This window comes from Gallus gallus, chromosome 5 (genome assembly GCF_016699485.2).
Source record: "Gallus gallus isolate bGalGal1 chromosome 5, bGalGal1.mat.broiler.GRCg7b, whole genome shotgun sequence".
Taxonomy (NCBI): Eukaryota; Metazoa; Chordata; class Aves; order Galliformes; family Phasianidae; genus Gallus; species Gallus gallus.
The window spans coordinates 56,558,914-56,571,557 of NC_052536.1; the positions used below are offsets into that span (position 1 = coordinate 56,558,914).

The 12,644-nt window shown below is 52.0% G+C and overlaps 2 protein-coding genes across 3 annotated transcripts in view; one reads left to right on the forward strand and one right to left on the reverse strand.

Moving 5' to 3' along the window:
- MDGA2 (MAM domain containing glycosylphosphatidylinositol anchor 2) overlaps positions 1 to 12,644 on the reverse strand; it is a 362,730-nt gene that overhangs the window by 66,902 nt on the left and 283,184 nt on the right. The window lies entirely within an intron of this gene.
- On the forward strand, positions 906 to 3,559 carry LOC124418380 (inositol 1,4,5-trisphosphate receptor-interacting protein-like 1). The gene is made up of 2 exons (XM_046942092.1): positions 906 to 1,161; positions 1,393 to 3,559. Exon 2 carries the CDS (start codon positions 1,396 to 1,398, stop codon positions 3,022 to 3,024), a length of 1,629 nt encoding a protein of 542 aa, XP_046798048.1. The 5' UTR covers positions 906 to 1,161; positions 1,393 to 1,395; the 3' UTR covers positions 3,025 to 3,559.

Here is a 12,644-nt window from a genome sequence, read left to right on the forward strand (position 1 = left end):
TTTCCTCAACGCGGCTCCCAGCCACTCTGCCCCAAGCCTGCGGCACTGCATGGGATTGGTGTGACCAAAGCACGTGACCTGATGCTGTATTCTACTGGATTACTGGAAGATCTGGTTCCACACGGGACTGTTTTTCCTGCTGTTCTGGACCATGCGGCGGTCCCTAAAAAAGGAACCAGCATGATGATAGCAGCAGTGAGGAGGACAGCTCCAGCAGCGAGGAGGCGGCAGCAGTGGGCAAGCATGAGGAAGGGGAGCAAGAGGAACAGGAGGAACAGGTGGAAGAGGAGGAACAGGAGTTAGTGGTAGTGACTGCATTTAAGAACAGTGTTTTGTAGCAGAGAATTTATTCTATCAAACATAGCTATTTTGCTCATTGTAGCTGTTGCAGTTTCCATGGAAATAAACGGGAGGCATTACTTTTGGAGCGACCTATGTGTATGCGGCCCAAGACAATCCGTCTTCACTCAGTGTGGCCCAGGGAAGCCAAGAGGTCAGCGAGAGGAAGCTTGCACACAGAGAGTTACAGGACTGCTATGTACCAGTGCAGACCATGGCAGCCTGGGTGGAATGGGAAACAGACACGTTGTTGCTGTTCTTAGAAACATAGACTCATAGAGCCCTTCTGGTTGGAGAAGACATCTAAGACCAACCATCAGCCCATTCCCACCATGCCTGCTAACCCTGTGAGCACCTACCAGACAGCTTCTGGTTGTGGATGCCCCACCCCTGGAGGTGTTCAAGACTAGGCTGGATGGGACCCTGGGCAACTTGGTCTAGTGCCAGACCTGCAGGTTGGTGGCCCTGCTGGTGGCAGGGGGGCTGGAACTTACAGATCCTTGGGCTCCCTTCCAACCCAAGACATTCTATGATTTGATGGTTCTATGACAGTAACATGGGAGCAGAGGCCAATCCTCACTCACAACTACCCAGGGAGCTCTCACATGCTTTGTAAAGAGCATCCCCAGGAGCTCTGCCCAGAGAGATATGCCTCCAAACTGTGGCAGTACCGTGGCTGTGGCCACCTTGCGCAGCTGAGAGCGAAGGGCTGAAGGGTGAGGTCAGGCTGCCCACTGTGACATCAGCAAGGATGTCACAATGCAGGGGATGGTTTTAGGGCCGTCAGCAGGCAGTGCTGCTTCACTTTGGCCTGGGCCATAGGTAAGTGCAGCAGCATGGGAAGGTCGGGCTGGACGAGGGACACAATGCAAACACCGGCCCCTGTGGGAGTGCCACGGGCAGTGCTTGGAACTGTCCCTGCCAGCGCTGGCCTCAGTCCCTGCTGCCACCCATCTCCTTCTACCCACTGCTCCTCCCTGAGCACAGGGCCATGAGGCTCCTGGCCCCGCTCCCTCCCAGCCCCACTGAGCCCCTCTCTCCCATCTCTTGCAGATCATGGCTTTGGTGTTGGTTCTCGCCTTGTTGGTGAGGGCGCTAATTGTCAGTGGCAGTGACCATGCGGTCATGCTTGAGCACGTGCAGCAGCACGAGAAAGAGCAGAGGAACGGGGAGCAGAGCTGGGTGGACATGTCGGCTCTGCTCTTTACTCTGCTGGACTACTGGAAGATCTGGTTGTGTACGGGACTGTTTGTCTTCCTCTTTTGGAACATGTGGCGGTCCCTAAAAAGGAAGCAGCATGAGGAAGGGGGACAGCAGGAACGGCAAGAACTGGAGGAACAGGTGGAAGAGGTGGAACCTGAGGAACAGCAGGAGCAAGTGGAACAGGAGGAACAGCTGGAACGGGTGGAAGAGGTGGAACAGGAGGATCAGGTGGAACATGTGGAACAGGAGGAACAGGAGGAACGGGAGGATCAGGGGGAACAGGTGCAGCAGGAGGAACAGGTGGAAGAGGTAGAACGGGAGGACGAGGAGGATGAATACTTCTATCATTCAGCACTGACCAGATACATTGCACGGCGTGCCTGGAAAAAGATGCAAGGAAAGGCCACCAAGTGCGTGCTGGTGGAGGAGCTGATGAGAGACCTCCTGCAGACCTACACATTTGTCTATTCAAACAGCTTCTACCCGGTGCTGCAGCCTGCCATTGGGGTGGGCAGCGCCTTTGAAGGCTGGAGTCCCTGTGAGGAGGACATTGTGTACCGCCTGCTCGTGCCCATTAAGGCCCCCCATGGGCACGTCTTCCACCCGGAGCTGGGTGAGGAAGGGGAGGTGCTGGCAAGGAACTCCCGCATCCGTGTGGAGCTGGTGTGCATGTGCACAAGGGAGCAGCAGCTGGGGGACGTGCTGTGCTTCCTCCACCACTCTGAGGAGGAGCTGAGCCAAAATCAGCAGCCCAGCCTCCTACAGACGCTCTGCACCGGCTCCTACCTGGATGTGCAGAAAACTGCCGCCTGGTTCAACAAGCAGGTACCAAGAACCTGGAGGCTCACGCACCGGGCACACCGTTACGGCCTTAAGGTGCTGCCCTCCAGCCGCTCCTGCAAGCTCCAGGTGACAGACACCTCCAGCGGGGAAAAAGTCCACGTTGAGCTGCTGTTCGGGGTGCAGCAAGGCAACCTGGACATCTTCCTGAGCAGCCAGAACGCAGAGGCCGTCTTTACGCCCAGCACAACATGGCCGCAGAGCTGCGCTGTGGCGGAAAGGAAGTACTTCGAGTACGTGGCCAGGACCGCTGGACCCAACAGCTGCCACCTCGTCTGCCTGAGGCTCTTTGCTCACATCCTGGTGGGCATGGGCTTTTCCAGCTACACCATCAAGACTCTTCTCCTCCACCTCCTAGCCATCATCCCTTTGGAGGACTGGCGCAGGAGGCATTTCCTGAGCCGGCTGGAGAATCTCCTGCAATACCTGCAATACTGCCTGAACGACAAACTCCTGAACCACTTCCTCCTTGGCAACGCGACCATGCCTGACGAGGTTGTCCTGCCGCAGGCCTTCCAAACAGCCAGCCCGCTCAACCTCTTTCAGCACCTGGAGCAGGACCCGGACGCCCACTCCCGGGCACTGCGTGACTTCAAGGAGCTGAAAGATCGCCTCTTCAGACTGCTGCTGTTTGGACGCTGAAAGAGGCCTTTGTCAGAACCCTCCTTTCTTGGGCTCAAAGCTCACATGCTGTGAGCAATAAGACTCTGAGCTATCTAGGAGGCCAGAGGTGGGTGTTGCCGTGTGGCAGTCAGCATCAGGTTGTGGGCAGTTTACATCCAAAAGGATTTCTTTGGAGAGAGTTTGCCGGCTAAAGATCTGGGCTGAGACCAAACGACTCCAGCTTGGTACAGGAGATTTGGGAATAGTACCATTGTATCCTGTGAGGGCAAGACGCAAGTGGGCACCTCCCTGCTCCCTCTTATCTGCTGGCAAGGCCCAGAAGATGGGAACAAAAGGAGTTCCTGCTATGGTCCCAAAAGGAAGAAGCTGTCACTCCAAAGACAGCCAACTCGGCCACTCTGGACTTACATTAATAAGGCTGTCCTGTCCTTGGAAAAAGTCATCCTTGTCGTCGTCAAGCCAACAACAACCTCCGACGACCCATCTCTACTGAAGCTCAGCATCTGAACTACGAGCTATGCTGGAAACCCGGTGGTGGCTAATTCTCTCTTGCTTTCTACAGAGACTCTTTGCTTTTATTTCCAATCTCTCTTCTATCACCCGACTTCCCTTGCCCATCTCCCTAAACAACTAGGATTTGTAATAAAGTGGTCGGGCTAACATTTCACCTGTTGTGTCTTAATCTCGCCGTCGGGTGTACATCCATGAAGGGAACCTCCTCTCCCTCCTACAAATTGGAGCAACACAGCCTTCACGCACAGAGCTCTGCCTGCCTGCCGGGAGCAGCGCACGCGGCAGCCGTTCCCTGCTACCACACCGTGAGGAGCCGGACCCCGTGCAGCCGGAGAGGCCTCTGCACAGACGCTTCCAACACAGCCTCCTGTCAGCAGCTGGGCAGGGACCGCCCGGCCTCTCAGAGAGCATCCCTTTGTTCCGGGAGCTTCGGCCTCTGCACAAATGCCAAGAAATGCCTTGCTCAGCTCAGCGCTGCTCGAGTGTGACCTGTGCAAGGAGGGACTGCAGTGTCAGTTGCACAGTGCCGTGGCGAGACGGCTTCAGAACACTGCCATGACGGGAGAGTCCACCGTCCTCTGGGGCAGTGAGATGGAGTGCGCCGTCACCCTCCCTTTCAGAAGATGCTCTCTGACGTTCAAACTGCCTCGTGTGTCCTTTGAGGAAGGCGGAATGCCATCCTATTTTACCAGAACCTCTGTCAGCTGGGCTAGGCGTACGAGTTCCGAGGAAAATCACAGAATTCCTCACAAAAAAACCTTGCACGCCGGCTTCCCTCCTTCCCGCTCTTGAGACCCCAACCCCTCCACGCCTTCCCTGCCCTGGCGGTTACGCTGACGTCACGACGGTGAGTCCGGCCGCCCTCCTGGCCCCGCCCACTCTGCCTCAGCGCCGCCTCTCCTCAGCGGCCCCGCGCTGCCCGCTCGGGCTGCCCGGCGCCTCCTCTCCGTCCCGCCTTCTGACTTGGCCGCGTTGGCCGGGGCTCGGCCCGTCAGGGAGACGTCCGGCGGCCAGTGCGGGGAGACGGGGTAGCCAGAAAGCTTAGGATCCTACGATCACTCACGCTGCAAAGAGAACTGAGATCCCCAAGCCCAAGCCCACCCCACCGCGCCCACTGCCCACGTCCCTCAGTGCCACATCTCCACGGCTCTGGAACACCCCCACGGACGGTGACCCCACCATTCCTGGGCAGCTGGGCCTGTGCTAACTGCTCTTTGTGAGAAGAGATCTTTCCTAACATCCAACCCGAACTTCCCCTGGCCCTCCTCAGGGACATTCCCTCTCATCCCATCGCTGTTAGCCAGGAGCCAACCTCCCCCCCCACGCCCAGCTCCTGTCAGGGAGCTGCAGAGAGCCATGAGGGCTCCCCTGAGCCTCCTCTTCTCCACACTGACCCCCCCCAGCTCCCCCAGCCGCTCCCCATCACGCGTGTGCTCCAGAGCCCTCACAGCTCCGTTCCCCTCTCTGCACGCGCTGCAGGGCCTCCATGTCTGTCTGGGAGTGAGGGGCCCAGCACTGAACACAGCGCTCGAGCTGCGGCCTCACAGTGCAGAGTGCGGAGGGACGATCCCCCCCTCCTGCTGACCGCACTGCTGCTGGCACAAGCCAGGAATGCCGCTGACCTTCCTGGCCACCTGAGCACACTGCTGCCTTGTGTGCGGCAGCTGTTGCCCACCACCCCTAGAGCTTTTTCCTCAACGCGGCTCCCAGCCACTCTGCCCCAAGCCTGCGGCACTGCATGGGATTGGTGTGACCAAAGCACGTGACCTGATGCTGTATTCTACTGGATTACTGGAAGATCTGGTTCCACACGGGACTGTTTTTCCTGCTGTTCTGGACCATGCGGCGGTCCCTAAAAAGGAACCAGCATGATGATAGCAGCAGTGAGGAGGACAGCTCCAGCAGCGAGGAGGCGGCAGCAGTGGGCAAGCATGAGGAAGGGGAGCAAGAGGAACAGGAGGAACAGGAGGAACAGGTGGAAGAGGAGGAGCCGGGTGAACAGGAGGAACAAGTGGAATAGGAGGATGAGGAGGAACAGGAGGATGTGCAGGAATGGCTGATACAGGAGGAACAGGTGGAATAGGAGGACGAGGAGTAAGAACACTTCTGTGATTCAGTATTGACCATATATATTGCACGGCATGTCTGGGAAAAGGTGCAAGGAAGGGCCACAAAGTGCGTGCTGGTGGAGGAGCTGATGAGAGACCTCCTGCAGACCTACACATTTGTCTGGTCAAACAGCTGCTTCCTGATGCTGCAGCCTGCCATTGGGGCAGGCGGCGCCTTTGAAGGCTGGAGTCCCTGTGAGGAGGACATTGTGTACCGCCTGCTCGTGCCCATTAAGGCCCCCCATGGGCACGTCTTCCACCCGGAGCTGGGTGAGGAAGGGGAGGTGCTGGCAAGGAACTCCCGCATCCGTGTGGAGCTGGTGTGCATGTGCACAAGGGAGCAGCAGCTGGGGGATGTGCTGTGCTTCCTCCAGCAACCTGAAAGATGAATTGAGCCAAAATCAGGAGCCCTGCTTCCTACAGATGCCCTGCACCGGCTCCTACCTTGATGTGTGGAGAATGCCGCCTGGTTCAACATGCAGGTGGCATCAATCTGGAGGGCCACCCACCAGGCACACGCCTACGACCTAAAGGTGCTGCCCTCCAGCCGCTCCTGCAAGCTCCAGCTGACAGACACCTTCAGCATGGAAAAACTCGACTCAGACATCTTCCTGAGCAGACAGAACGCAGAGGCTGGCTTTACGCTCAGCTCAACATGGCCGTAGAGCTCCGCTGTAGGGCCTTGGTAGGGCCTTCCCACCATCAGGCACATCAGCATTTCCAAACAACTTGCTGTCATGTGAACGCTCACTGAGAGTGCTCTCAAATGCCACTGCAGTTTGGCATGGGCTCAGGAATAAGTTGTGACATGGGTATGGCAGCACTGCTCTGCTCTTGGCAGGTCACACCAGTGTGCAAGCTGTGGGCAGGGTTTTGTATAGCTTCTCCAGTGAGGAAGAAGCTGTTCAGCATACAGCAAAGTGGAGAGAACCCAAAGGAGAATATATTTAACAATGCTAAGTTTGGAAAATATATCAATATATAATATAATATATATATATTACATTTATTATTATATATTATATGTTAATGTATATTATATATTATGTATTATGTATTATATACATTAATTATATAATGATTATTATATAATATATAATAATCATATACTATATTATTATATATAATAATATTAATTATATATATTATATATTAATATAATATATTATATGTATATATTATATACAATATATAATATATAATTCAAACAGTATTGTTTTAAGTTTATGGGTTGTTTTGCTGGTGACAGGTTACATTTTGTGCTAGCTGCACCCAGGATATAGCTGCGCTGATGCATTTATCCATGTTTCTAAATAACCATCAGCTGTTCAATCAGTTTGCAACAGCTGCACTAATACATGCTGACCAAACCATTAGCAGACATGAATGTTATGCTGATGTGTGGATGAAGTGTCAGCAGCTCACCAGTATTAAGGTAGATACTGTAGCAGACAGTGTTAAAACATCATTATTTTCTGAAGGATAACAGTCATCAAGTTACACACATAGTTTCAGTCACAGCTTATTTCATAATGAATCTAAGAGCGGGTCAGGGGGAGGGGCAAGCATCACTTGTGTCAGTGCTGCAGAACAAATACAAAGCCCTTCCCCTGCAGAAGCCCTTACTTGGAGCCCTCTGCACCCACTGTGTTGCTTGCTGCACACAACATCCCAGCTCCTCCAGGCACGACATCTAAAATATTAGCTGCTGACTCCCTGCTAGCACATGGCCAAAAATAGCACGAAAGGCAGCAGAGAACTGATTCACAAAAAACAAACAAGCAAAAAGAAAAGCCCCTTGGGTAGCCTGCTACTGGTTTGTGTTTCCTCTCTGCATCTCTGAGATCTCAGCAAAAGCCAAAGTGCTATCCTGAGCAGAAGGCAACTGATGCACTCACTTGTACAGCTCCTGGGCTGGCACCTTGACCAGGCATACTTCTTTTCACCTCACTCAGTCATTTATCCGTTAGAAAAATGAAATAATCTTCACGATAATTGTTTTACTTCAGCTGCTATTGCACGCGTTCCAACAGAACCTAAGAAATGGAGAACATGCATTGCAAATCTGAACGCTAATGAGTGCAAACACAACCCACTGATTTCCAGCAACGGCAATAAACTGAACAACGCCGTTGTCTCCCTAATTATAGCAGCTGACTGCGTACCCAGATGGAGCCTGCGAGTGCCGGCTGAGTGTTGATGCTGCTTGTCATGCAGAAACAAACAGGAGTAACCGTGCAGGCAAAGCACCAGGAAGTGACAGCTTTGGTAGACACGCAGACACAGCACCGAAGGATCCATTTCCCTGCGTTGTCTGTTTATGTTCCCCCTATCTTCAGATCTACTTCTGCTAATTTGCTCAGCGTTAGGATATTTGCAAAAGCAGCATCTTTGCTGTCTCAGATCCATATTGGTAGCACATATGCACTTTAACTTAACATGACAAGGAGTTCGGCGTAAGCAATGATTGGGGCGTCTCGCGCTCTGTAACAGCAGCTATAAACGTTGAAGGAAAGATAAAATAATTTCAGAGATTTACAAATGCTTCCCCTTCTGGCAAACCCAGCTCCAGACCTTTCTATCTTTAAAATGCATGAAGAGTATAAATCCTAAACAAAGCAATATATTTAACAGTGTAAAATACTGGGAGACACAAAGTTTATGAAAAATGCTGCCCATTACTGTGCTGTTTTATTGCAGGATATATATTTTATGAAGGATTTTCAATAAGAAAGTGGGGATGCTTTGTTCCCTATTTGCATGTCTGAAAGTGAACATCCATTAGTGAGGCACAGCACAGGCTGCCCAGAGAGATGGTAGTGCCCTGTCCCTGCGGACACCCACAGTCAGGATGTGAGCACTGACGGAGCTGCGGGTGTCCCTGTGCATTGCAGGGTGGTTGGACCAGAGGGCATTTAAGAGCCCCTTCCAACTCAAACTGTTCTGTGATTCTATGGCTCTATGATTTCCTCAACCCATTCTGGACTTCCCACCACCCACCCCATCCCACCGCTGCCAGATGCACAAGCAGTTTGGGACACATGGCACAGGGAATGCGTTTCATCATTTGGAAAAAGTATACCTCAGACTTTTTTTTTTTGTTGTTGTTGCCAAAACTGCTCTTAGAAGCAAAAAATCACTTTCCAACAGCCTTGGTCCCTTTGGAAATTCCTCCAGCTCAGGTGCCAGAGCCTGACACCCACATTGCTCCTCCCCAGCCTTCAGAACAGCTCTCAAAGGACCAACGTCCTCCCTCCCACGGGCTCACCCTGCTGCACAGCCCCATCCTGTGTGCTGCTCTGCTCTGCTACACCACATGCAGGCTCCATCTGCAGCCTTCTCCTGCCTTCTGGATCTCATGTGTGACCTGCTCCATACCAAAGCCATGCTGCTCACACTGCTCTCCTCTACAGCAATCTGTCTCTCATGAAACTACAGTCTAAAACCAAAGCTAAAAACGAAAGGCTTGCTTTATTTCTTTCTCCAGCAATGCAGCTACAGATATCCTCATTCCTGCTTGCCATCATCACCCTCACACCACTTTCTTGTTGGCAATATTTTTCATCTGAGACAATCTGTAAAACCTTAAACCTTACCAAGTACAGCACTACACTGTGGGTTTCGTCTGTGCAACACCTCTAAGATACTGTCTGCCCAAAACTTGAGGACAGGTGGCAAAGAGCACAGATGTGGCCCTCCTGAAGAGCAACTTCCAGGATGGGTACTGCTTGGAGTCAGATACAGAGCCTGAGAGTCTCAGTGCCACAGACTGCCCCTGCAGCCCCAGCTGTCAGATTCAGGTGGATAATGAGACGGGAATTTGTCAGCAGTGGGTCAAGCAGAGGCTCTGCCCCAGGGAGCGGTGGGCATGGCACAGCTCCCAGGGCAGTGGGCACAGCCCCAAGTGCCGGAGCTCAGGGAGCACTGGGACATGGCTCTGACACCGTGACTACTGGAAGGAGCAGTATGGGAAGGGATGTGGTGACATGGACAGCAGGATGCTGGTGGGAAACCACAAACAGCGACGTGTCAGTGCATGCGCAGAAAGCAAACAGGGTGTGTAGGGGATGGCTGACAGTGCCCGATAAAAACCACAGCTCCAGATCAGAGAGCAGCACTGAGTTACGGGAGAAGCATTTGTGGAAGAGAGTCAGCGTGGATTCATGCAGAGCAATTCATGAGCATGAGGCTGCTGCTGGACTGGCACCATCCCATAGCCATGGCATCACCCCATAGCCACTCTGTGTTGGTGTTGGTGCTGGTGCTACAAACATCTTCCAAGCATCCCCAGGCATCCCCTGCTGCTGGGTCCCATGGCTGCCCCTTATCCAAGCCCACTGGCTCCAGCTCCAGTCCTGTCACTGAGCCAGGCTTCTGCAGTAGCTTTATAGGCTGCTATAAGCTCTCCCCTCCTGGTATGCAGAGTCAAACATTCATATTCCCCTTATCTCTTTCTTACCTCCCCAGTTCCTGGTACATACAAGCACCTGTGGCTGCTCTGATCACCCCAGAGCCAATGCCATGCCCTCACACCACACAAGCAAACATGCTTCTCAGTGCAATTGGAGCTCTCCAATGCAAATGTGGCTCCATTATCCTGTATTATTCTCACTGCACAAGCATCCTGTGGTCAACTCCTGGGATTCTTTGGTTTCCTCATATCAGCTTCACTGCACAGCACAGCACGAAGCACGTCAGGCTCCTGGCTGGCTCCTTCTGCAGCCTTCAGGACACAGCTCCCAGGAACACAGCTAAACCCAAGCAGCCTGTGCCAGCAGAGGTTTCCCACTGGCATCTGGCACAGCCACATCCCCTATCCCTGCCTTTCCTGGGTGACTGACTCTGTTTTCTCTACTGCTTTCCCAAGGTTCAAAAATAAATCAATCTGCACCACTGTGAAAACCTCATACAGAATCACAGATTCATTCAGGTTGGAAAAGACCTCCAAGATCCCCAAGCCCAAACCCAGTCCACCCCACTATGCCCACTGCCCACATCCTTCAGTGCCACATCTTCACCACTCCAAACACCTCCAGGGTCAGTGACTGCCCCACTCCCTGGGCAGCTGTGCCACTGCATCACCACTCTTTGGAGGTGAATTTTTTCCTAAGCCATTCCTGCACTCTTCAAAGGAGACACTTTGGCCTTAAGCAGTAATCAATTAACTTCATCTTTCTCCTCTTCCTTGTTGACAGGAAAAGCATGGCTGAGATGCATTAACAGCACCTGGACACCTTTGGTCACACTGGGCACTGCTGGCCACACTGATTCCTTGCCAGAAATAAATATGCCAAACTGTCAGGCAGACAGCTGCTGGCTTAGCTCCTTCTGGTGCACGTCACACACCAGTGGGAAGCACAGCACCGACCTTCTGTGAGCTCTGAAGACTGCCTTTCCTGTTGGATGTTTTCAGGAGACACTCTGGGCTCAGGAGCACTTATCCTCTCCACGGTCTCCAAGGTCTTTAATTAAAGTCAAATACCTGCTGTGCCCAGCTGATAAATGAGAAATAATTTTCTTAAATGGTAGTGATGCTTCAGGAGGAATTTCAAGACCACACAGGTGAGAATATACAGTGACATATGGTCTTCAGCTGTCTCCTGAAGCTCCCTGCCACCCATGGCTGTTCCTATGCAGGAGAACAGACATTGTTGGTAAATGCAGACTGGATGGGAACAGAAATTAAGTTCCTGGCTGTTAGAGTGAGACGTGGAACTGGAATACAAGACTATTGCAGCCAGTGGCACAGGAAGAAATTCTCTCCCGTCCTTGAGAAAGATATAAATGTTACTGCAACCATCATTAGGCTTTACATGAAAGATTATAACTTATATAGTGAGTTTATAGCCTGTAACATTCATTTAGACTTACTGGAAAGCTAATAACTTATAGTCAGCTTGTAATCAAATCTTCCTTAGAGAAACAGTGCTGCAGACAGCGAGGATTTAGAGGTAGTTTGTACGGATGTCTTCACAAAGGAATAAATTAATTTAGCAGTAAGCCAACCCACTCACTCTGCTGACACATAACAGCTGATGGAGCTCAGCTGGTCCAGCCCTGACCTCAGCCTCGTGTTTGCTCACTGAACCTCAGAGCCTTTCCAACCAGCTGGAAGGATCCTGCCTGTGACACAGCTCTGTGCTGAGAAAAGGGAAAACTGATGCTTCCCTGCGGAGATGGAGGCTGCGCCCCGCTTCTGTGCTGCTGGAATATGTGCCTCTGACCTTCCTCACTGCCGCCCTGCACATCTCTGCTGTACTCAGGCATCTGCAGCTTTCCTGTAAGCAGTCCTGGTAAATTATAGGCCATTTGCATGCAGGAAGAAACCTCTGTACAACAGCAGTCATGAACAAGTCTGCACACAGCGGAAGCAAAAAAGGAGGAAAATACAAATAGTGCAAAGGCTTGCGTATGTGATCTGGCATCAGCTACCAAACATACCTCTCTTGGCTAGCTATTACTGCCGATCCCAGTGATACAACCATGGCAGATCCATCCAACACTGGGAAGCAAGGGAGAGTTGTGTGAGATGGATTAAGTTAGCTCCAGACATGGTTTTGGACACTAATGTCTGAATTTCTTCTACAAAGGACCAGACCAAAAGAGAAGCTGGAGCCATGTTTGCCACAACCGAAGGAGAAACGTGGCTGTAGGGATGTGCAACCAGGGCAGCCCCTCTCCTTGAGTGTTACACACCAGTAATTATGCTGTTAATGTCCCTTCAGTCCTAAGTGAGTCTGTTATAATGCCACGGCTGAATTGCTGGCTGAGATTTGGCAGCACTGAGTGATGGATGCAGTGCAGTGCAGCTCAGGTGCTTCAGTCCCACTCTGCGTTCCAATGCAGTCCCAGAAGTCAGAAATCAGACACAGCATCAATTAAATTGTTTGGAATTATTGCACAGCCATCTTAGTAGCCAATTAACAGAAGATAATTTCTGTGCACATGAAAGAAGTCTCACAAATGGAAATTGTGCTCATAAAGCAGGAATACATTGCAAAATCATTGATTTTGCTC